Source organism: Rhinoraja longicauda, chromosome 17 (assembly GCF_053455715.1).
Source record: "Rhinoraja longicauda isolate Sanriku21f chromosome 17, sRhiLon1.1, whole genome shotgun sequence".
Lineage (NCBI taxonomy): Eukaryota > Metazoa > Chordata > Chondrichthyes > Rajiformes > Arhynchobatidae > Rhinoraja > Rhinoraja longicauda.
In genome coordinates, this window is record NC_135969.1 from 35768813 (window position 1) to 35795293 (window position 26481).

Below are 26481 nucleotides of genomic sequence, written 5' to 3' on the forward strand. Positions count from 1 at the left end.
CAGGAGTAGGCCATTCAGCCCTTCGAGTCTGCACCGCCATTCAATATGATCATGGCTGATCATCCAACTCAGTATCCCGTACCGGCCTTCTCTCCATACCCCCTGATCCCTTTAGCCACAAGGGCCACATCTAACTCCCTCTTAAATATAGCCAATGAACTGGCCTCAACTACCTTCTGTGGCAGAGAATTCCACAGATTCACCACTCTCTGTGTGAAAAAAAACGTTCTCATCTCGGTCCTAAAAGACTTCCCCCTTATCCTTAAACAGTGACCCCTTGTTCTGGACTTCCCCAACATCGGGAACAATCTTCCTGCATCTAGCCTGTCCAACCCCTTAAGAATTTTGTACGTTTCTATAAGATCCCCCCTCAATCCCCCCTTAACAGACCTCTGAGTGTGAACTTGGATAGTTTGTGGCTTGGACCTCCAAATTCTGATATTAAAGACCTCTAATATTTTTGTGGTAATCTGTAGATGCAGAGCGTGTGAACAGCACAAGAGGGTTGGGTCACCATTATACATAAGAGGTCCAGGGAATATCTGATCAGTAGCTTGTCTTAGACATCTGCCTTTGACTAAACATACAGAGGGCCACAGTTGCGCAAGCTGTCATTTAACATGGTTTGATCCATTAACGCCAAAGTCTAGCTTCTTTCGCCAGAGGTTGGATTTTCAAGCATGTAATAAGACATAATCCCATTTGCAATGATTACGACCGGAACCAACCGGGCAGCGCGGCGGTAGAGTTGCTACCTTACAGCGCCAGAGACCCGGGTTCGATCCTGACTACGGGTGCTTGTCTGTACAGAGCTTGTACATTTTCCCCGTGGCCTGCGGGGGTTTTTGCAGAGATCTTCGGTTTCCTCCCAAAGATGTACAGGTTTGTAGGTTAATTGGCTTGGAATAAATGTAAATTGTCCCTCGTGTCGCTGGTTGGTGCGCACTTGGTGGGCCGAAGGGCCTGTTTCTCTAAACTAAACTAAACAATCAAAGAATCTTAAAGGGCAATGGCAGCTTGTCGTTTTCTGAGAATGGAATTTGAAGTGGGAGTTGGACTTAGATGTGAGCATAAGGAATAGGAGCAGGAGTAGACCACAAGGCCCTTTGGGAAGATGTCGTGGGTGTGATTATGGATGAAGCCAGTGGGTATCAGTTATCCAGATATAATTTTTAAACTGCTATTTTTTTTTCCGTAGATTGAGATTAAATCACAGCAATTGTGAAGTGCCAAGGCATTTAAAGTAAACAGCTATCCCCTTTTAACAAATTATTAAACAAAGGATCTCTGTCCTTCCTCCTGGAAATGTTTCACTAGTTTGATCCGGAGGAGATTAAAATGATTGGTAGGTCAATAAATCAGGGTTTGTATTTTGCACGTAGAATTGTTTTAAAGAATGTGAAAAAAATTGTTTTCTCAAGAATGGACTAACTAATGTTATATTGCAATGAATCACATTGGAATATAACGTTGGTATTTAAAATCTAGAACAACAAGGCAATTGGTAAATTTTAGTGAAAAATTTGCCATTTGGGAAGTAATGTTATATTCCAATGAATCACATTGGAATATAACATTACTTCCTAAATGGCAAATAGAGATCGTTTTTCACTAAAATTTACCAATTGCCTTGTTGTTCTAGATTTTAAATACCAATGTCCGTGTGTAATGTAGATTTTAAGTAAGATCATTTACCAGAGTACTGAGCGTTATTGCCCTGTATAACTTTCAGACGTGTATATTTATGTTTTCCCTGTAAGATTTAATGCACCCTTTTTCATCTTGAGCATTAGTAAAGGAAAGTTGGATTGTTCTCATCTTTAATTATAAGCTCCCACACCTACAATTTCCCTTCAGTGACGTGCTTTTTCTATTCAGAAACATTTTTATATTGCCATTTTCACTGGGGATTCGTTTTAATTGTGGGGGGAGGAGAGTGGTTTGATCATCACGGGCAGGTTTGCTAAATGGGCATGCTTGCCAGAACACAGTACAAAGCTCTGTTTCTAAGTGGAAAGCAATGGAAATTATAAATAGAACAAATAAACGATTTTAGCTGGGAGAACACCAGTAAAGTTGTCATGTGAAATATGCAGAATTTAGGGTCGCTACTCAACTAACCCAACTGGTGGCTGCTATGGTCATAGTAGGTGGTCCTATCAGAATCACTTTTGCACATTTAATATTGTTATGCGGTACTAATTTTTACTAATTTATTTTAGTTTAGTTTAGAGCTACAGCGCAGAAACAGGCCATTTGGCTCACCAAGTCCACACCGACCAGTGATCCCCGCACAAGGGACAAATTATGTTTATACCAAAGCTAATTAACCTACAAACCGGTATATCTTTGGAGTGTAGGAGGAAACCGAAGATATCAGAGAAAACCCACGCAGGTCACGGGGAGAATGTACAAACTCCCTACAGACAGCACCCGTAGTCAGGGTTGAACCTGGGTCTCTGGCGCTGTAAGACAGCAACTCTACCGCTGCACCACCGTGTCCAGTTGAAACAGAACAAGTATGTGTGGCACTGAGATTTGAATACTTAGGGTAAAATGTCAGGAGCCTCATGTGATATTTCAAACTGCCAATTCTGTACATATACAAAAAGGAAAAAGGGGGGAAAATGAAGATAATTTCATTAATGAGTTAAGTTTTTTGTCAACTGAGTCCACATTTACTACATCTCAGCGTGTGATTATATTTAAATTGCAGACCATTTAGAATTACCTGGGTTTGATGTGAATGAACTTTGCATGTGATTAAAGACTTTGAAAATATATCTTCTGTTGTATTTCACTTGAACCGGCTTCTATTAACTCCAGCCAGAAATTGAGTTTGGAGAGTAGTTTTCCTCACATGGATTGCTACTGCTTCACCATAAACAACCAAGATGATTGGGTGTGGTGTGAAAAATATCCGAGGGTCCAAGTTGGAGGTTTAGATAGAGTGGATGTGGTAGAGGATGTTTCCACTCGTGAGAGAGTCTAGGACCAGAGGTCACAGCCTCAGAATTAGAGGACGTTCTTTTAGGAAGGAGATGAGGAGGGTGGGTGAATCTGTAGTGAGAGGGTGGTGAATCTGTGGAATTCATCGTCATAGAAGGCTGTGGAGGCCAAGTCAATGGATATTTTTCAAGGCAGAGATAGAAAAATTCTTGATTAGTATGGATGTCAGGGGTTTTGGGGAGAAGGCAGGAGAGGGAGAGATAGATCAACCATGATTGAATGGCGGAGTAGACTCGATGGTCCGAATGGCCTAATTCTGCCCCTATCACATGAACGTATGTCCCCATTAATTTCCCCAACCCCTTTCCATGAAAAAAGAAACTACTTCTGTTACATTGTGGTGCTTTTTCTACTGGTTTGGCTGGGAGATATTGTTAGCTCATCCAACCAAGCCAAGCTAATTTGAGTAACAGACAGTTTCAAGGTTAAGAACTGTGAACTCTGCTGAGGAATAGTGCAGTTTGTTGAGTGACAGCTTTTCAATGGCATCTGACATGAGTGTTGAAAAAGTAGTTTCAGCAGAAGTAATGGAGAGCAAGTCATACACCACTGGAAATAAAGCAAATGCACGCACAGTATAATGTTGCATGGCTTAGATTGTATTCAAAGAATGGATTTTTAATGTAGAGCAACAACAGCCACTCAACCTAGCTTTTCTCTTGTCAAAAGCACAGTTTATTTGTGCCATTTTGTTAGGCATTTTGAAAATCTCACTTATGAATGAAAGTGATTTATTCTTCAATATATTTATTCTTGGTGTCCCCCCCCCCGTCCCCCCCCTTTAACTAAGCGTTATGTTTAAAATCAAAAGTAACTCGACATCATGTTAAAAATATACGGGGATTTCAAAGCTGTTTTGCATCGAAAGTCTGTAATGTCTTTCTGAGTCATGGTCCAGACCACTTTCTAACAAAAGTGGAGCATTAATATTGTTTTGTAATCTTTTGTCTAGTGAAATTTGAAATTTATGTGCCAATTTCAGCTGGCATGCTGAAAAAAATGAAAGTACTAATAGTTAACCTGCATTTCACAATCAGTGAATGTGAGCTTGCATGCTTGGTAACTTAGTAATTATTTTCCAATGACAAACAGAATAACCCATGCAATTGATAAATATTAATATTGTCTTATTACCGAGGAGAAGAGGGCTCTGATAATTAATCATAGTGCTGGGTAACAGATGTCAGAATGTAAGCATACTGTTTATTAGTAGAATTATACCATCATTAAGGGCTATCTTTTAAGCAAGCTGAGAATACCGATTTTTGTTGTTAAGAGATTTCAGTTTGCAAATTACTGCTTTATTTAATCTGGCAGTTTACAGACAAACCAAAATTAACATTGCACATTGTAAGGTGTTTCCATTAGATGTAGGGCTGCTGTTATTTGTTTCTCATTTCAAAGATATACCTGATGGGTAAAAAAAATGTTTCTGTGGGATTTATGATCAGTTTAAGGCACTTATAAACCTGTTCAACAGTCTCCAGAAGATAATCAAGATAAAAAATAAGACTGATGGAAAAGTTGCAGCTGAAGGAAGCAATGTGCAGTGTTTTAACTTAAAGGCTAATTCATTTCTAGATAAGTTTGCTGAATATTTTGGAAATGAATTCATTGTGGTGTACCTGTGTCTTGATGAAATGTGTATTTGTGATGGAAAGTGCTATCAAGACAATACCCAAACAGCACAACTTCAAACAGAAGTGAACCCAAGAAACTCCCAAAATTAACTTGGATTCTGTTAATTTTGGGAGTGACCTGTTTTAGCTTTAAAACAAAATTATTGCATTTTTAAATTTAGGAAGTAAATTTTAACATATAAAGCATATTAATGTCAGACTGATCAACAACAAAAAATGCTTCAAATTCATCTGGACATGGCACATTGTGGTGACAAATATGTTGCATCGTACATCTCAAAACTAAACTTTGAAGACAGATCACAATCTCCTTTTTTAGTTTAGAGATACAGCGCAGAAACAGGCCCTTTGGCCCTCCAGGTCAGCGCCGACCAGCGATCCCCGCACATTAACACTATCCCACTAGGGACAATTTAAAAAAAAACATTTACAAAGCCAATTAACCTACAAACCTGTACATGTTTTTATTCACAAAATGCTGGAGTAACTCAGCAGGTCAGGCAGCATCTCAGGAGACAAGGAATGGGTGACGTTTTGGGTCGAGACCCTTCTTCAGACTGATCAGTTTAAGGCACTTATAAACCTGTTCAACAGTCTCCAGAAGATAATCATGATTAAAAATAAGGCTGATGGAAAAGTTGCAGCTGAACCAGAGGCGTAGCTATGGGCACTCGCATGGGCCCCAGCTATGTCGGGTACGTCGAACAATCCCTGTTCCGGACGTACACTGGCCCCATCCCCGAACTCTACCTCCGCTACATCGACGACTGCATTGGTACTACCTCTTGCACCCATGCAGAACTCACTGACTTCATACACTTCACTTCCAATTTCCATCCTGCCCTTAAATATACTTGGACTATCTCCGTATTTTTATCTTACACAACCTGTACATGTTTGTATTCTCTAACCCCGTATACAATCCTAACCAGGGATGAATTTTCAAAGTTGCAAGAAGATTTTTTTGGTTGCCTATACGGACCTGGGTCAAAATTTTGGCATTTATCCAGAAACTATTGTTGAAAGATTGGATCGTGTTTTAGATATTCAGTTTCTAGCATTTTGGACATCTGAAGTTCGTTTTGGGTGAGGGAAGGTTTTGGTGCTTTCACATGTTTCCAGCAGCTTTTTACATAATGCATTTTTAAATATTCTAAGAGCAATTCAATGATCTTAACATCATATTGTATTAGCATGTATTACATACACTTTGCTGGGGAATGCAACGATGGTGAAATCATCACAGCCTTTGCTAGTTAAATATGCATTAGATTTTTTTAAAGGCATGTTATGAAGATTATTTTTGTTTGTTTTTGTAGATCACATTTCTCCGGTTTATATAATTACACCGTGCTCCCTTACTCTTAATATTTGATAGCAGAGACAAGGCTTATGATTGAGATTCTATTTACTGTTCAGTGAGCCAAGAGGTTGGAAAGAAAACTAAATAGCCTGAAAATTACTAAACGAAACCATGTCTGTTTGCCTTGGTAGTTCTTCACTTGTGTTTGTGTAGGTTGTGATCTGTGATGGAATTCTGTAATTGTGCGGTGTTTTAAAGTAAGCAAGCGCAAGACCTTCAGATAATGACTATTAGCGGGACTGTGGTAATTGGAGAACTTGTGAACAAGGAATCGCAGAAGGGTGAGGTGTTAAACATGGGTGATACACTTTTCACCCGAACCCTTCTGCCTCCTTTGCTACTGCGGCTGAATCTCATCTGTGGTAATTGATGCCGTTATCAAAAAAAACTGAAAAGTGACACTTCTAAAGCAATTGACAGAGTTGACATTCCATTAATTTGTTAACACAATTCGCAAGTGATTGTCACAGATGAAACACCTTTCCCCCGCGATGCCTACCACCGGTGCTTTCTTTCCTACCGATTTGCAGTTGTATTTAATTTGGAAGCTCTGCTCCTTTGTTAAATTAGCAATTAGAACAATTTTGTGGGAATATGTATATGTGTCATTAGGTTGTTTTTTTCCGCCAAATTAATGGGAAGAGCAGAGGTCAGTTAGAAATTTTTCAGTTGATTGGAGTGCCTCTGTTGAGATCCGGAGCTTGTTTGGAACAGTTGCAGCTGCAAGCTAAAGCCAAACAGCTGCTTTCAGCCACACTGGCTGCGCAGCTCCATTTAATTAGTTTACCTCATAGCTATTATTGCTAATATCACTGCCCTCCCCCTCAAAAAAAAATTACTGTTCCGCTTTTTAAAAATTCTTCCGACATCTTGTGTCACTACAGGCTGATGATGGGGTCAGTTTGATGCAGTGTTTAATCATTAGATCACCTCCATAAGCATCGCCTAATTAGAATCCTTTCAATACAATTTCATCTTTTAATTAGCTGAGATTGTCTGCTTCCTCTGTAGCTGATTAGTGGCATCGCAGTGGTGGGTGTGAATCTCACTGTTATTTGTCAAGTCTGTTAAACCTTTCTCCTTTCTCCTGTTTTTTTTTGTCTCCTTCCCCTCCCCCCCCCCCCCCCCCCTCCCACTCCCCCTGACCCATCGCCCACATTTTACCCTCAAACCATCTTTGTAGCTGAACCTGGTCTCGAATGTCACGTTGTCAAAGACTGCATTGGAAGCAAATCCACATAGTTTACCTCACACTCCCACAACACCAACTGCCCCTCATACCCCCATCACACAGGGACCCTCTGTCATCACTCCCACCAACATGCACAGCATGGGACCCATCCGGAGGCGGTACCCAGACAAGTACAATGTGCCAATTTCCTCAGGTGAGTCACCTTTGTTCTTCTAAGAAATCAAATAAAATGTTAAAATATTTAATTGTCTGTTTTAATTCTCAGAATCGCAGGAGGACGTTCAGCCCAGTGAGTCCATTCTGGTTTTATATAATGTGCGGGAAAGAGCTGCAGACGCCAGTTTGAACCGAAGATAGACACAAAAAGCTGGATTAACTCAGCGGGACAGGCAGTTTCTCTGGAGAGAAGGAATGGGTGGCGTTTCGGGTCGAGACCCTTGGTCAGGAAGAAGGGTCTTGACCCGAAACATCACCCATTCTTTCTCTCCAGAGATGCTGCCTGTCCCGCTGAGTTACTCCAGCTTTTTGTGTCTATCTTCTGGTTTTATATAAAATATATCACCAGAGGAAAAGATTGGGTAAAAGCACAGAGTGTTTTGCCGAGAGGATATTTTCAAGGCTGAGATAGATGGATTCTTGATTAGTATGGGTATCGGGGGTTATAGGGAGAAGGCAGGAGAATGTGGTTTAGAGGGAAAGATAGATCAGCCATGATTGAATGGCGGGGTAGACGAAGGGCTGAATGGCCTAACTTATGAAGTCGGGGAATCGAGAACCAGAGGACATAGGTTTAAAGTGAGAGGGGAAGGGTTTAATAGGAACCTGAGGGGTAACCTTTTTACACAAAGGGTTGTGGGTGTATGGAACAAGCTGCTGGAGGAAGGAGTTGAGGCAGCTACTATCGCAATGTTTAAGAAACATTTAGACAGGTACATGGATAGGATAGGTTTAGAGGGATTTGGGCCAAATACAAGCAGGTGTGTGATTAGTGTAGGTGGGACACTATGTTGGTCGGCGTGAGCAAGCTGGGCCGAAGGGCCTGTTTCCACGCTGTATGACTGAAAGCAATCCAAAAGTAGCAAAACAGAGATTGTTGGAGTAACCTAGCGTGTCAGTCAGCATCTGTGGAGGAAAGAGATAGGCAACGGGTCCCGACCCGATGCACCACCATTCTGTTTCCTCCACAGATGCTGCCTGGTCCTCTGACTTACTCCAGCACCTTGTGTTTTGCTCAAGATTCCAGCATCTACAGTTCTTTGTATATCCAAAAGTAGTCTATTCCCTCATCCCTCAAAGTCCTACAATTTCTTTCCTTTAGATACTTATCTATTTGGATACTCCCTTTTGAATACCACAATAGAACTGCCTCTCCTATTAATCCATGCACTGCATTCGACACCCTGGCTGATCTCTGTTTGAAAATATTTTCCTTTGTGTCATTTTTGGTTCTTTTTACCAATTACCTTCATCCCTGCCCTTACAAGGCAAACAGTTTCTCTCCATCTACCCAGTCTATGTCCTTTATGATTTTAATGCATCGACCAGTTCCTCTTGTAACCCTGATCCAAGCAGAATTTCTCCAGCCTGTTCAAATGCAAAGTCCCTCGTCTCTGAAATAATTTTAGTTATTCTCTTCTGCGCCCTCTCTAGAAGCTTTTACGTTTTCCTAAAGTGTGCGAACAAGGATTTTAATTATAACAAAGGTTCACCACGACTCATTCCTCACACACTCTGTTTCGATGCAAAAGCATAGGATTCCGTGTGTGTTTTTTAGCACTTTAATCTGGCCTGCCAAATATCAGCAAAACATCACAGAAGCTCCAAGACCCCAGTCAGTCTATAGGTCCTTCGGCCTATCGACTACTCTGCCATTCAATTCTGGTTGATCTATCTTTCCCTCTCAATCCCATTCTCCTGCCTTTAGATTTAGAGATACAGCGCGGAAACAGGCCCTTCGGCCCACCCAGTCCGTGCCGCCCAGCGATCCCCGCACATTAACACTATCCTACACACACTAGGGACAATTTTTATTTACCCAGTCATTTAACCTACAAACCTGTACGTCTTTGGAGTGTGGGAGGAAACCGAAGATCTCGGAGAAAACCCACGCAGGTCATGGGGAGAACGTACAAACTCCGTACAGACGGCGCCCATAGTCAGGATCGAACCTGAGTTTCCGGCACTGCATTCGCTGTAAGGCAGCAACTCTACCGCTGCGCCACCGTGCCTTCTCTCCATAACCCCTGGCAGCCTCTGTGCAGAGAGGTACAAGGACAAGTGAGGCCCGGAGGTGCTGGGGTCAGCTGACCGTACCTGCACCAGGATGTACCCGGTGTTCTCTTTGCATGCTCTCACGACATTCAAGTCCTTGACGTCTTTCATTAAGTCATCCAACTTGTGTCATCTCCACATCTGATTATGTACACATCTACACAACACAGCATGCTCACCTCCACATTGGTGATATACTGGCAAAAGCAGAGGTCCTAATACTTGAAAAATCCCCACTGTACATATCACTGCCGTCCAAAGGCCAACCTTTCACAACTACTGTCATTACCGTGCTTAGGATCACTTCGCCAACTTTCAATCCAGGAGATTCTTATCTCCTTTTATTCATTGCCATGAATCGTGATGACAAGGTTATTATGCGGCACCTTATCAAACACCTTTCGCAAATCCATTTATACAGCGTCAATTGTTCTTCCCTCATTGACCTTCTGTTAGTTTAGTGACACAGCAAGGAAACTGCAAGTCCAGGCTGACCATCCATCGACAAGTCCTACAAGTAACCTTCGCACCCACTCTAGTTTGTGGACACGACGTGAAGAAACAAGGACAGAGGCCGTAGTTTCTATTTATATTACAAGCCAGGCGGCCATTCGTTCATCTGATTAGTGGATCGTGCCAGAACATCCACATCATGGGCAATTTTACAGAGGCCAAATAGTCTACAAAGCCGCATCTCTTTGGGATGTGGGAGTGAAACCGGAGCACCTGGAGAAAACCCACATGGTTACAAGTAGAACGTGCAAACCCCACACAGACAGCACCCGAGATCAAGCTTGAACGGGGATCTCTGGTGCTTTGAGACAGCACCTCTACCAGTTGCACAACTGTGTAGCATTAAACAATTTACATGTGGAATTCATTGCCACAGAAGACTGGAAGCCAAGTCAATGCGTATTTTTAAGATTGATAGATTCTTGATTAGTAAGGGTATCAAGGGTTATGGGGAGAAGGTAGGAGAATGGGGTTGAGAGGGAAAGGTAGATGGGCCGAATGGCCTAATTCTGGTCCAACAAATAAGAACTCGGAAAACCTGATAAAATATTTCTTTTTCATAATAATTGCCTGAAATGTAATTATCATTTAAGTACAACTGAAAATCAATATACCTGTGTACATTAATACATCTTAAAATGCTGGAGTAACTCAGCAGGTCAGGCAGCATCTCAGGAGAGAAGGAATGGGTGACGTTTCGGGTCGAGACCCTTCTTCAAACCCGAAATGTCACCCATTCCTTCTCTCCTGAGATGCTGCCTGACCTGCTGAGTTACTCCAGCATTTTGTGAATAAATACCTTCGATTTGTACCAGCATCTGCAGTTATTTTCTTAATACATCTCAATGCCTATTTACAGACATTGCTCAGAATCAGGAATTCTACAAGAATGCCGAAGTGAGACCTCCTTTTACATATGCATCATTAATAAGGCAGGTGAGTACAATTAGTCTTGGAAAACATCTTTCACATTCAAATGTTCCTTCAATCAGAACCAATTTAAAAAAAAGTTTATCTGTAACTTGAAAAACAATCTAGTGAAGTATAGCATTGCTCAAAAGGTCAACGCACTTTCAACTATTGTGCGCCTTGCAAAAATATAAGAAAATGTTAGAATTTGCTTTTTAAATGTCAGAATCTGCTTTTTAAAAAATGTTAAAACACACTTTATGTTGAAATAAAGTGAGGTTGGTGAATTCATTCCTTCTATATATTTAAGTTAACAAAATATTCTTGAAAGGAACATTAGCAGTTGTCATAACACAAATTGTGTTTTATCTAGGCAATTCTTGAATCTCCCGAAAAGCAACTAACACTAAATGAGATATATAACTGGTTTACACGAATGTTTGCCTACTTCAGACGCAATGCGGCAACATGGAAGGTAAATAATTATAATTAAAAATGAACCATGTCTTAATCGTAAAATCTGAGGTTTGCTGTGATTGTGTGGCTTAAAGTAAACATGACATTGCATCTGACTTTGGGGTCTTCCAGAAATTCTCGGCCATCAAAGAATTTATGCTAGAACACATAATTCAAACTCTTTTGATCTAAATAACATCATGAAATAAATCACAATGGATGTTTTTTTTCCCCCTGCCTTTATTGTATTTTATATATAAACATTCAACACTGTATGTTGGGTGGCATGGTGGTGCAGCGATAGAGTTGCTGCCTTAGAGCCAGAGACCCAGGTTCGATTCTGACTACGGCTGCTATCTGTACGGAGCTTGTACATTTTCCCTGTGACCGTGTGGGTTTTCCCCGGGTGCTCCAGTTTCCTCCCACTCTCCAAAGACGTGCAGGTATGTAGGTCAATTGGCTTCCATGAAAAAAAGAAGTAAATTGTCCCTGATGTGTAGAATAGTGCTCGTGTGTGGGGATCGCACGAACACGGTGCGCCAAAGGAACTGTTTCCGCTCTGTATCTCTGAACGAAGCTTAACACTGCTGGTACAGAACAACATTTTGAGGACTGTGCTGCAAATGTTTAGTCACGATCCACTAATGAGATGAAAAAATGGCTGTTTGCCTTGCAATGCAAACAGAAGCTACTATCTCTGCCCTTGTTTTGTGTCCTCTCCACAAACCATAGTTCATGCTCCAGTTTCTGCATGCCACAAGTCATACATGATCATCTAGAACGTGTAGAATAAAGAAATAAGATGTTACGTCAATGCAGGACATAGTTTGTTTATGTGGATGAAGCTTTCATTTACCCCCCCCTCTCTGAGGACAATACTCTGTTGGTGGCCAAGTTTAACAGAGAGGGGACTGTAAGTGAAATATTTCCATAATATCATTGCAAACTCAAAACAGAAAAAAAGTCCATTTAAGAAATCTATCATAATTACATTGAGCAAACTTGCTAACTGTTTGAATGCTTTAACTCGGTGTAATTCCACAATTTTAGTTTAGATTCTAATCCTCAATTAACCTACACATGACAGAAGCTCAGTCTGAAGAAGGGTCTCGACCCGAAACGTCGCCCATTCCTTCTCTCCCGAGATGCTGCCTGACCTGCTGATGTATTATTATGGCTCTTAACCATTGTTTAGACTTTAGAGATATAGAGCAGAAACAGGCCCTTCGACCCACCGAGCCTGCGCTGACCAGCAATCACCCCATGCACCAGCACTATTGTACACACTAGGAACAATTTACAACCAAAAAAATCTGTATGCCTTTGGAGTATGGGAAGAAACCGGAGTACCCGGAGATAACCCATGTGGTCACAAGCAGAACGTACAAACTCCATACAGACAGCACCCAGAGTCAGGATCGAACCCGGGTCACTGTGCCATCCTCAAGTGCCACACCAAATGCAGTGAACTGGAATAAAAGGCCCCAGTTATGTCTGTGTTGCTGATTGAAAGATCCACAGATGAACTGCCATGCCTTTCTTATGGCATTGCTGATGGTTCCACTGGCTCTACAAGTATGGCCTGGAACACCAGCCCTCAGTTGACAATGAATGACTAGATATCTACAGCTTGAGGCTGTGGCCACTGAAGGCAGGCTGGCTTCTGCTTTTGGTATTGGCTGTGTGCTGTGTATTGGCTGTGTGCCTTTGGGTGTTAGGAGACGGACAGGCCTTTAGAGCTCAAGCAGATCCATAAAGGCTGCTGCATTTTGTGTGAAGTTTGATAAGGTTTTGCAAATCACAAATCAGTGATTATTCCAAGTTACTGAAAATGCATCAGAATGACTTTTTATAATAAAGCTGCTAATGATTGGCAGTGTGCATGGCAAGGTTACATGTATGCATGTGTGTGTAGATATATGTATGTACTGTATGTATATATATAGTATGTATGTGTCTGTGTTTGTGTGTATATATATATGTGTGTGTAACTCAAATTTCACTGTGCCTTCTGGTACATGTGACAATAAATTGTCTCTTGAATCTTCTTGAATCTATATGTGAGTGTGTATATATATATGTGTGAGTGTGTGTGTATATATTGATACTTTATAATTTTTTCTTTCCATCTGTTCTTCAAACTTTGTTTCTTTTGCCCTCTCTCGTCTCGTTTTGATATTCACCCTTTTCAATGCTTGCCTCTAGCAAATTTGTATCTTCTTGTTTCTGACAAGTCCCTCTCTCTTTCTGTAATGGACTTTTTCTCTCTATCTAAAAGAGAAGTTGCCTAGTGTACACTGATGTCTCTGCTTTGCTCCATTCTATTGTAACGTCTCGTTCTTAATGGGCTTTTCACCTTCGTATCGCTGAGTTTACAATGTACTTTTATCCCTAATCTAAGTCGGTCATATAAACACCTGAATCTAGTTAGGGTTGACAGTGTATCCTTAACAAAATTGCAAGTTATTTTAAAATAGCCCCATTCCATTCTACTGACAATTATTTATAATTGTTTTTCCCCAAAATATATTTTATTTACAGAAAAATCCAGAAGGTGATTGATTGTTTTGTATAGATAAGAAATTTTTAACATTTAGGTAACATTGTATAATGAATTCCTAGTCATTAAATAATTTTACAAGAAAGATTAAGGGCACAGCATCAAAATTGATTTGAATTGGTAGAATCAAATGGGTTTTGTCAAAATAAATGAGGAGGACAAAATGATTTTGTCTTATAAGTTATTATAAATTCCTATTTTGTTCTACAAGGGCTAAGAAATTTTTGTTTGCCTTCTACTTTGCAAAGAAAATGGGTTCGGAAACACTACCTAACTTGACTACGATGCTTTCATTCTACAATGTCATTGCTCCATGGTTCCTTCTGAGTTGTGCCCAAGAAGTTATTTGTACACAGGATGGAACTTAAAGATAGAAATTTATAAAAGCTAACAAAAAAATTCTGCGTATTTGCCAAAGGCCTCTCTGAGAAGTAGAAGCTCTGCTTCTCGTCCTTTTAGGTAAAAGATGCATCTTAACCAACAATCCCTCCCCACACACACACACACACACACACACACACACACACACACACACACACACCTACACTCATGGAAGATCCATTCTTCAGATATTGCCATGACTGTCACTCTTTGTACTCAACCTCTCTGGTGGTTCACACAAATGTTGATCTTCACAAATGTTCACATTCGTAGTGCAATGACTACAACTTGTCTCCAGGGAGAGGATGAATAAGAATGCTAGTAAGATTCAGGTCTCTCAGTCACATTTACCACTTTAATGGATAAACTGATCATCTCTGACCTCAATAATTAAAATTGGTATTGAGCAGTTCCCTCTATATTTTCCTTTTTAATGCATGCAGCATTATCAATTTGTTGCGTGTTTCTTATTCCTCTGCTCCCAATTTTGACATGCATTTTTTGCTGGTGTCAAAATCAGACTTTTCTCAACCAAGGATTCTCAAGTGTTATTTAAGCGATAGGGCAGATTTAGTCCATTTTCAACGTGTCAGATTCATTCAACTCTTTAACAGAATGCTCCATCAACTGCTGACAGTCCTTCCAAGGGGCACATTTTAGTGATGAACATTCAGCTTCCCTACTGTGACTCGGTCCTGCATGGCAGCATGCAGCATTGTAGAAACACTGAATTGGTATGTATGAAAGTGTCCTCCATCAATTTATGAATAGCCAGCGTGCATATAAATAGCATATGAAAAGCAAATGTATATATGCCTTTTGCAATAACTTGTGATCCTTCCTTTGACTTTTCTTTAATCATACTGCAGTAGGACAGAAGCCTCAAATGGTTGTGACAAGTCAGAAGCAATGTCTGTTTACTTTATTCATACTATTTCATAACTAAAAGGTTTTGGCTCATAAGGGTCTTCACTTCTTGAGCCTTTTCAAAGTGGATGATGCCGTGATTGTTCTCAAACAATAGATTTTTAAACATGAACCTCTTTTATGCCTTTAATTGGAATTTAAATGTTTGCCAAGTGCGTGCTGTGTGCCAATCATATCATCAAAAAGAAAATTGCAAATTATTTCCATTTTGCCCAATATTTTTTAATCGTTTACCCCCAATATTCTGCACACTAATTGGATTGGTATCAGAGTCATGAATATATGTCAGTAATTTTCCTTTTCCTTTATGGAAAAGCGGTAGAGTTGTTGCCTGACAGCGCTTGCAGCACCAGAGACCCGGGTTCGATCCCAACTACGGGTGCTGTCTGTACAGAGTTTGTACATTCTCCCCATGACCACGTGAGTTTTCTCAGGAATCTTCGGTTTCCCCCCACACTCCAAAGACGTGCAGGTTTGTAGGTTAATTGGCTTGGTCTAAGTGTAAATTGTCCCTAGTGTGAGTAGGATAGCGTTAATGTGCGAGGATCGCTGGTCGGTGCGGACTCGGTGCGCCGATGGGCCTGTTTCCGCACTGCATCTCAAAACTAAACTAGGCTACAAATAAGCAATTCACATTTGGCACAGATGGAGTCAATTATATTCTCACTCAAATTATGTCAAGGTAAATAGTTTAAAGGTGTCCTACGAGTGAAGTTTGACCAGATTTGCTTTCCACAGCCAGAGCAACCAGGGATCTTGCATTCATCTCTAAATGGCTACCAACAATTAAACAGATCACATTTGGTGAAGGGTAATAGAATAAATAAAAAAGGACTTGTTTAGAATTGAATTGAAGATACGTTATTGGAACAGTGTTTCAAAATCTGCCTGAATCTGCTAATTGAGATCTATTCACATCTTATTACCCCGTACAAATGTTTTCAGTTCATCTATCATTTTTATTGTCCCATATAAGTACAATGATGCCTACTGTGACCTGTAATGTTGTAAATAATTTAATTATGTGTCTGAACTTTATATTTTGATTCCCTCTGTATGCTTATTTCAAACGACAGTCGTCGAAGACAACGTGGAAAACATTACTGTCTTGTGCGTTGTCATTTCTTGTGAATTTAACGTGAATTCCTGTAGGAACTGACCGCTGTGTGCTACGGCATTGAGAACGATGCCACAGTGGTGTTAACAACGTAACTAAACATTATCAAATAGTTGTAAAACAATTTTAAAAAGCCACATCTATGTTCTGTTCCACAAACTGTTTTTCTACACTGACCAAAGAATCACGGATGAAATCGAGTAGCTTGTCATTGCAAATATCGACAGCAAGCTTGAATTTTATGAATCTTCATTGTGGCCGAGGTGACACTTGTAATATACACTTCCTTTCTTTTAGCTACGATATTGAATGTTTTCTTCTTTGTACTTACTATAGAATGCAGTGCGCCATAATCTTAGTCTTCACAAGTGTTTTGTTCGAGTAGAAAATGTTAAAGGGGCAGTGTGGACAGTGGACGAAATAGAGTTCCAAAAGCGAAGGCCACAAAAGATCAGTGGGTATGTCCACCATATTTAATTGCTTAAACCTCCTAGCATAGCTAGCTCCCCTGTAGTTTAATGTACAGCTCATGGCTGCTTGCAGGTGATGGAGGGAAGGGCATTGCTTGGTTATATTCGTGCTGCCTAGGAAAATGTGGGGTGTGGAAAAGCAAGTGCGTTGCCACAGAGTCCATTCCCCCTTGTTTTCCAGTCTGTGTTTGCCATGGTGCCCATCCCCGTGTCCTTCCCATCTGCTTGCCTAGTGTTCTGCATCATGTGCTTCTGCTTGCAGGCTGCACATATTAACCCCACAAATCATTTGCTTATTTCATTTTTTTTTTCTCCTTTTCCTCACCCACCCCTTTGTGTGTGTGTGTGTGTGTGTGTGTGTGTGTGTGTGTGTGTGTGATTGTGTGTGTGTGTGTGTGTTCTTTTTTGTTCTCTTCCCAAATCCCATTGCCCTTATTTGTCTTCCCATTGCATCTGCTTGACTGCTGCTATAATCCCAGGGTGCCATACGCACCAATTTGTCACTGCATAAGTGCTTTATCAGAGTAGAGGATGAGTTTGGGTCCTTTTGGACTGTTGATGATGAAGAATTTAAACGTGGTCGCCATATTCAACGAGGCCGTCCTCGAAAATACTACCCTGATGAAAGCTTTGATGAACAATTCGCACAGTAAGAGCTTTTGCTTGCTATTTTTTTTTGCTTCTGCTTTGCATTGCATGGTTACCATCTGTCGGAATGCCCTGAGCATTAGTTAAGTAAGAAGGACTGTGTCTTATAACATTTGTTGAATTAAAAATGTGATTCCTTTTATCGATCAAATTGTGCTTTATTCTAAAAAAGTATTTTTTACCAAAAATACCAGAACTCGGATTTTACATAATCTCGTAAATAATTGATTACAGAGAAAAGGTTCAGGTGACATCATGATTTTTTTGTTTCAAACAATATTGTTGAAAATATTTCCCCTTGTTATAATTACATTTGATCAGCCTTAAAGAATTTAGAACTGAGCTATTTTTATATCTGAACATTGACATAGAAAGTTGTCGACCATTAATTTTTAACAGCCAGATAGAAAAGTCATTCTGAATAATTACTTGTAAAACCATCAGATGAGGCAAGTCAAAAATGTAAAATCACACTCACAAAAATGAATGTAGTTCCAATATGTCCAAAATATGTCCTCGCGCACGTTTTCAATGCTAATACAGTTTGAGCTTGAAACAAAACAGCTTCAATAACTTATCCATGCCCAATTCCAACCTTAACACCATTTTGAAGAAAATAATCTGAACAATCTAATAATTGGCCATATCACATCTTAAAAAAATCACGGTTATAAGCCCAATGCAAAAACACAGTATAACCGAAGGACACATCAACTTAATTTATCAAGAAATTATCTCCATTGCCATGGATGCAAAATGGACAATTTTCTTTATCTGTTACCTGACTCCCAATTTCTCATCTTAGCTCTATTCCTGCAATGTTTGTGTGCGTATTCTGCACACATTCATTCGCTCAGTTGCAACGTCAAACCTGTCATTGCCATAGCACTTGCAACCAAGTTCATAAACCATCACTGGGAAACTGGCTGTATGATTTTTGCAGCCAATAATGAAATAAATACACTTATTGTTTACTTTCGGTGGAGATGGTCATGAGAGATCAGCTGGAAAAATAGAAACCATTGGATTAATGCTGCGTTAGACTAGATAAATCGGAACCATATATACCAAATTCAGCGTTCAGTAGAATGCTCCAGATTCACAAGATTAGAGTCTGTTTATGAGATGAAGAAGCGAAGATGCCACTCTTTTGGGGAGAGGTTTGTGGGAGAGAAAATAATTTTATTGGCTCTCTCAGAACTAAACACCATTGTTTTATTAGGCAGGAAATCTGTCATGCTCCTGAATAATTTATCAAGGAATCTAACAGGCGTTAAGCAAGGATGTAGCATTAATAAGTTGGGGCAGGGGATATATTTTTACAAGATTATTTGAGATATAAGATGATAACCAATGAGATGATAAGCTGAACCTCTTCTTTAATCTTACTTTAAAATCGTTGATATACAATGGCTCCATTCCAACAGTGAAAAAATACTCTGCCTCACGATATTCCAACAACAAAGATGTTTTTAGTTCCCCAACAAAAGGAATGTTAATCCAGTTATTTCAGACTTTGAATGGCCCTTTCTTATCCTTCCTTTTTCATCATATTCCTCACTGGTACCACATCACACCATGCTTCTGTTACTGAGCCTTTTGGTGAGACGTGGAGCCTAATTCAGTCTGGAGATAGCTCCCTACACAAAATGTCGTCTGTTTATTTCCCTCCTCAAATGCTGCCTGACCCACTGTGCTCTTCCAGCAGTTTGTTTGATTCCCCTCAAGATTTCAACATCTGCATTCCGTGGTTCTAAATTTAATAGACAATAGGTGCAGGAGAAGGCCATTCGGCCCATCAAGTCACCGATATGTTTATCGCAGCCTATGTTAGGTATGAGTAAAGGTGCAAACAGAAAATCTCCTTTCGAGTCCAGGTAAATGGAGTACATCGAGGCATGCAGTGTGGAAACAGGCCCTTTGGCCCAACTAGTCCCACCTGCCTGTGTTTGGCCCACAACCCTCTAAACCTGGCCTATCCATGTACCTGTACATGAAGAAGATAAACACAAAAAGCTGGAGTAACTCAACGGGACAGGCAGCATCTCTGGATAGAAGGAATGGATGATGTTTTGGGTTGAGACCCTTCTTCAGACCTTCCTGTCTATGAAGATCTTTGCTACTAGGAGACTACATCATTCACTCATTCCAGATTTCCAACATACACAGCCGCCTCCCCATTCTGCTAAACTCCAAGATACCCTCCTCTTATTTTGACTCTACAAAGCTATCAAACTCCACAATAGCAATTCCATGAAAATCTCATCACCTCCAGCAAAATGCTACTCAGCCTCAGTATTCTTTAGCCAAATATAACAAGCCTAACTCCAGTCCCATTGTTTCCTCGGCACAGATGGCTGTGGAGGCCATGTCAATGGATATTTATAAGGTGGAGATTGACAGATTCTTGATTAGTACGGGTGTCAGTGTTTATGGGGCGAAGGCAGGAGAATGGGGTTGAGAGGGAAAGATATATCAGCCATGATTGAATGGCGGAGGCAACTTGATGGGCCAAATGGCCTAATTCTACTCCTATTCCTTGTGACCTTGACTGTACCGCTGCGCCACTGTGTCGCAATGGAGTGAATTTCATAATGACATGTAGTATATCACGTGGGATAATATCCCTGAAATGACCAAAACCAGGGACAGATCATGACCAATGTCATTGGGCACACTCTTACACACCTTGCCTTTATCTTCAAGCTATAGGCACATAGTTCTACTTTTAAACAATGATGATACATAGCTTAAATATAAATTCTCAGCTACTGCCCCCCACAACCTGTCATGCTAATCTTTATTATCCCTTTTCTTGCATATATCAAAATATCATTTAAATTGAATTTATTTCCTGCCAGTCTTCGTCCCTTGCGATGGCTCACCTGTTTAATAACTGCTTTTTGCAGTATTCTTTCTCGTTTTCAGTGTATCCTTTCTCATTTTCAATATAACTGTTCTCGTTTCACTTTTATGTCTGGTTAATTTAATACCCTCCTTAATCTTATTAATTTGCTTGCCAAAGAGGCTGAGATAATAAGGGGGCTCCATCTTGCATCCTTTAAACATAATGAAAAAGGTATCCAGCATCTTTAAGCTTAAGCCATAATAATTTATAACCCATCTTCTCCAAACTTTTTGTACAGTTGCAAGATCTGTACAATGTTTTGAAAATTATCAGTAAGACCTGCTAATAAAATTCCATAATTCAGCATCTTTTACTTTGAATTATACGAATTTGAGTAAATTGCTGCTTTGTTTTGATATTTTGAATCAAATTATGTAGTGATTAAGTAGGATTTTTTTTTAGGCTTCTATATCACAGAAATAGAGAGATAAATCAATTTGCTGAATATTAACCGTAATATAAATTAATACACATTGTAGTTGTAAAAAAAAAAATTAGTACCTCTATCAAAAGCATGCAATTACAGAACCCCAGAAATAATTGTAACATTGTTCAAATTAATCCGTTTAAAGAAAAATTATCAGCATCAGCTACAGGTATTCTGCAGATTGAGAAAAAATTCAAAGTGATTTTTTTGCTGTTCGTGAAATGGAGCCAAATGCACTAACATTTGCGGTATGCCAATTGTTTACTCAAGGTGAATTGTGAATATTTTCTTCTTTCTTACACAGCAATCCCTCAATTATAAAAAATATACAGACCAGCCTTGCATACGGATCACCACTTAATGCTGCTTTACAGGTAAGATCAACAAATGGGTTCAGTCTACAAAGTCCACAGTAGCCAGGTCCTTTGCTCACTGCACAATGGCTCGCTCACTAATTAGATATTAAAATTTAATTTCTTTTAAACTTTTTAAGTGCATAAAGCATTAAAGCCCCAGGGCAAATGCATTGTAAGTCTCTGGAGCTTTAGCTGGTTGTTTCGCACTTGGAATACTGTGGCAAAAAAAATTAAAAGTTCACTTATTAATATTTATCAGTGGTATCATAATTTCAACTATCTTATTTCAAAAATTTGCCCGAGGCAACGGAACCGTAAGTGTAATTACTCCAGTGCAACTATTAATGACTGAAGGATGGGATGGTGTCTTCCATGCCCCCTATTGTTACTGACTGTGAAAGAAACATGAAGACAGTGTGCAGTGTTCATTATCATATTTCCTGTTTTCTGAATTCATAGTTCAATTCAATGGGGATTTTCCTTTGTATATAGGTTTAAAATTCAAACACTTTCGGAAGGTGATACAAAGTGCTGGAGTATCTCAGCATCTCTGGAGAACGTGGATATTCAACGTTTTGGGATGGGACCCTTCTTCAGACTGATTGTAGTGGGGTGGAGGGGGGAATAAAGTGGAAGAGACTATGTCTGAAGAAGAAGAGTTCCCCACCTGAAATGGCAGCACAGTGGTGCTGCGGTAGAATTACTGCCTTACAGCGCAGGAAATCTGTGTTCGAACTTGACTACCGGTGCTGTCTGTACGGTGTCTGTACGTTTCCCCTATAACCATGTGTGTTTCCTCCTGGCGCTCCAGTTTCCTCACACACTCCAAAGACATACAGGTTTGTAGGTTAATTGGCTTATGTAAAAATTGTCCTTAGCGTGTAGGATAGTACTGGTGATCACATGGTCAGCGTGGACTCGATGGGCTGAAGGGCCTGTTTCCACTGTATCTCTATAGTCTATCCGTGTTCTCCAGAGATGCAGCCTGACTCGCTGAGTTATACCAGCATTTTGTGTCGTTTTTTTTGTAAACCAGTTTCTGCCGTTCCTTGTGCCTGCACTTTCAGTTGGAATAATGACTGGATCTTATTCATCACCAATATGTTGTGATCACTCATAGCGCAGGGTCCATGCTGCTGAACTCCTTGCTCTGCGTGATGGATGGCAAGTCAAGCCCTGGCAGCGATCTCGTTACATAAACACTTTACCATATTTATGAAACTCCTAATACCTGAACAACTCGGGCTTTTGTGATAACAAACATGAGCTTATAAGTCCATAAGTTATACGTGTAATTAGGCCATTCGGCCCATCAAGTCTACTCTGCCATTCAATCGTGGCTGATCTATCTCTCCCTCCTAGCCCCATTCTCCTGCCTTCTCCCCATAACCCCTGACACCCGTATTAATCAAGAATCTGCCAATCTCCACCTTAAAAATATATATTGACTTGGCCTCCACGACCTTCTGTGGCAATGAATTCCAGACCCTCTGACTAAAGAAATTCCTCCTCATCTCCCTTCTCAAAGTTCGTCCCAATTTCACAAAGATCTTTTGTTTGTTTGTTGTATTTCTTGAGATTTAACAAGTTGTGGACCTTTAAATGAAACCATACCTTGTCTGACTGAAGGCAATGTTAAGACTGTGCATCGTAGCCAGATGTTTCATGGGCATGAGTAAGTTGGTGAGGGGAACCAGTCCTCTGGTGGATCTGGCCTGCAGGAGGTCTCTTGCTGTGGAGTGCTGATGCACAAATGTCTTTGATGCTCGAAGCTGCCATAACTTGCCGATCCACTTGTCTTTCCCACTGATAGTTGTGCAGATGCAGGGGCCACCTGCCAAATCCACCGAAACCATCTGTGTTTCTGCATTCACCCGACATATGGCTTGCCATGGTATGAATAAATGCCATCGCATTTATAGCAATCACTCTTCAGACTGACACATGGCGTTTCAGGTTGGGACCCTTCTTCAGACTCAGTCTGTAGTCAGATTCTGATCCAAAATATCGTCTGTCCATTTCCCTCCACAGATGTTGCCCGACCCACTGAGTTCCTCCAGCACTTTGTTGATTGCTTAGTGTAGAACAGTCATTAAGTTTCCAGAATTCAGACACCCAGATTTGTGATCCTGAAACCCGAGTTCATCTCTCTCTATAACAATTAGTGAGTTTCAATTCAAGTCATTAAATATATGTTGAAAATAATAATTAGCACCTTGTAATAGTGACCATGAAACAATCAGTTGGTTGCCAAAGCAGATTTGGACATTCCTAGGCAGTCTGCATTACTTGTGACACTAAATCTTCCACTGTGTTGACCTTCTGTGCTCTCCCAGAAGTTGGAACCTGTAATTTTCTGCCTTTTCAGACTTTTCTGTCCTGGGCCTCCTGCACTGTCAGAGTGAGGCCCAATGCAAATTGGAGGAACAGCACCTCATATTTTGCTTGGGCAGCTTACAACCCAATGCTATGAATGTTGACTTCTCTAACTTCAAGTATCTCTTGCTTTCCCTCTCTCTCCGTCCCTCCCCATCCTCGTTCTCTGACCTGCTGATTAATTTTTACTGATTGTATGCCTCGTTTTCCCCTTCCCCTCAGCTGACAATCATCCATGCTACATTTTCCTTGAGCTTCGTCCCCTTTGATACCTTAACTTTCCATATCTCTGTCTCCCTCTACCCCGACTTGCAGTGTGAAGAAGTGTCTCGACCTGAAACCGCACTCATTCCTTCCATCCAGAGATGCTGCCTGTCCCACTGAGTTACTCCAGCACTTTGTGTCTGTCCCAGAAGTCTTTGAGCTAGATCCATGGGCTTAGTCATTCACTGCCCCTTTCAGCCTCCTGTGAGAGGAAGGCATTGTGTTAGTTCCCCTTGCACTTGGTCATGCTGAAGGCTCAGTGAGGCCATTGCAGTCAGCAAGAAAAATCTTTCATCCAAGCTCGCTGCTAAACTACCCACGCCATTCTATATCCCCAGTCAATTTAATGAACTCACTCCATCCACAACAAATACTCTATGAAGCCTTAAAGTATCAGAGTTATTGGTTTTATCCTGTCACACAGTTATGCGTTCCTGTGTGTGACCACACTGATATACTGATGTGCATATTGGGAATCCATTTCACAGGGGAGGTGTCATTTGGTCATTGTTTATGGATTGATGTCACCCCTGTCTAAGCACAGGATCAAAAGTCACATTATGCCCAATGCGTTCCTTAACCTCACCAATGTTTTTAGATGGTCATTTAAATGCTGCAACCCAGTCCCACGGCATATATAAAGTATATGCTTTATTCCACAGTATTCCCAGCCAATATATCTTTAATTCGATTAAACATTTTTGACCGCAAGCGTTTAAAACAAAAAGGGACCATGTTTATAGGCACCTTGAAGGACAACAGTAAAAACTATTTGCTGTCAGCTTGCAATCTCAGGGGGTACATTAAACAGGATTAAAGCTTGTTTTATTTTGCAGAGGGCACTAAAAATTGCAAAAGATTTTGTGGCTTTCATCACACTGTCCCAGTCTTGAGGGAAATTGCCAGCCGCTTCTGCCGGCATTTCTCATCCGAAATGCTAGCATTCAGGACCTTTATCTAGAAGTGCATGAACCTAGAGGTCCCAGACTTACTGCCATTCTTCATCAACCTTTTCTTTTTGGGGTTTAATTTAGTTTAGAGATACAGCGCGGAAACAGGCCCTTCGGCCCACTGAGTCCGCACCGACACATTAATCCCTGCACATTAACACTACCCTACACACACTTGGGACAATTTTACATTTACACCAGGCCAATTAACCTACAAACCTGTATGTCATTGGAGTGTGGGAGTATGGGAGGAAACCGAAGATCTCGTAGAAAATCCAGGCAGGTCACGGGGAGAACGTACAAACTCCGTACAGACAAGCACCCTTAGTCGGGATCGAACCTGGGTCTCTGGCTTTGTATGATAGTAGGTCTACTGCTATGCCACCATGCTGCCCTTGTGTTCTGTGTCAGACGATGGTGTCAGTTCAGTAGTATATGCCTGAAGAAAATGAAGACAAATGGATGCGCAGAGCACAAAAAATAATCATTGATAATTTAAAATGCTTTTAACTGAGTTTAGATAATTATTCTTGTGTTTTGCTTTTTATTTTCTTAAATTTAGAGTTTAGAATAATGTGCTTTCCAATTGCTTTCATATGTGGGAACAGAAACATTTGCGTCTTATTCAACTGGTTTGTCAGCTGGTGAAACCAGACTTAGGCCAGATATCAAACGGTCTCTCAGTTGCCTCTTAGCTGGGCTTGTTCTATCCCTCAATCCCACCAAACTTTACTGATAAACACACTATGATATTCACCCGAAAAGGACCTGCCATGATGCAGAACTGACCAACGTCAGACTGGAAGATGACAGCACGGTGGCGCAGAGGTAGAGTTGCTGCATTACAGCTCCAGAGATCCGGGTTCGATCCTGATTAAGGGTTTTGTCTGTATGGAGTTTGTACGTTCTCCCCGTGACCTGCGTAGGTTTTCTCTGGGAAACTATGGTTTCGTCCCACACTCCAAAGCCTAACAGGTTTGTCGGCTAATTGGCTTGGTAGAAATGTATATTGTCCCTGGCGTGTGTAGGATAGTGTTAGTGTGCGGTGATCACTGGTCTGCGCAGACTTGGTGGGCCGAAGGGCCTGTTTTTGTGCTGCATCTCTAAATTAAACTAAAAACTAGGCTGATGTCCATATATACAATGGCAGCAGCAGGTTTGGATGGCTGGCTACTGTTGGGATTCTCAGGGCCATTAAGAACCAGAGAATGCTGAACTTCCCACCATCTGAATCATCACAAAGCTTAACCAATGGATAATCATTAACATGTCATTTACGCCCTGTATATACGAAGGTAGATGAAAACCAATTTCCATGCCTTATGCCAAAAAAGCCCATTCCAACGTAATTAGTTGAGTAGATGTGGTGTTAGACAAAGCTAAGCAAAGGGCAAATGATAACTTTTATGAAAATAGAATCTCATAATTACTCCTTTACTTTGTACTAACATCATCTTCTTTGGAATGAGCAGTTGATAACAAGATCAACAAGCAGAAACGCTGAGCCGACACAAAAGCTACAGAGAGTTACTTTAGTTTAGGGTTTAGGGAGATACAGCATGGAAACAAGTCCTTTGGCCTACGCAGTCCACTCCAACCATCGACCATCCGTTCACACTAGTTCTATGTTATCCACTTTCTCATCCACTCCCTACACACTAGGGGCAATTTACAGAGGGCAATTAACTTCCAAACCAGGGGAACCCCGAGATCCTGGAAGAAACCCTCATGCTCACAGGGAGAA

The 26481-nt window shown here is 40.7% G+C and overlaps 1 protein-coding gene across 6 annotated transcripts in view; it reads left to right on the forward strand.

The window, feature by feature from the left end:
- foxp1b (forkhead box P1b) overlaps window positions 1–26481 on the forward strand; it is a 495107-nt gene that overhangs the window by 440259 nt on the left and 28367 nt on the right. For all 6 annotated transcript variants that reach the window (XM_078414505.1, XM_078414510.1, XM_078414506.1 and 3 more), the window contains 5 exons: window positions 7196–7397; window positions 10848–10924; window positions 11271–11372; window positions 16675–16796; window positions 21096–21165. In XM_078414505.1, the coding sequence (XP_078270631.1) occupies window positions 7196–7397; window positions 10848–10924; window positions 11271–11372; window positions 16675–16796; window positions 21096–21165 (573 nt within the window). The remainder of the gene's footprint in view (window positions 1–7195; window positions 7398–10847; window positions 10925–11270; window positions 11373–16674; window positions 16797–21095; window positions 21166–26481) is intronic.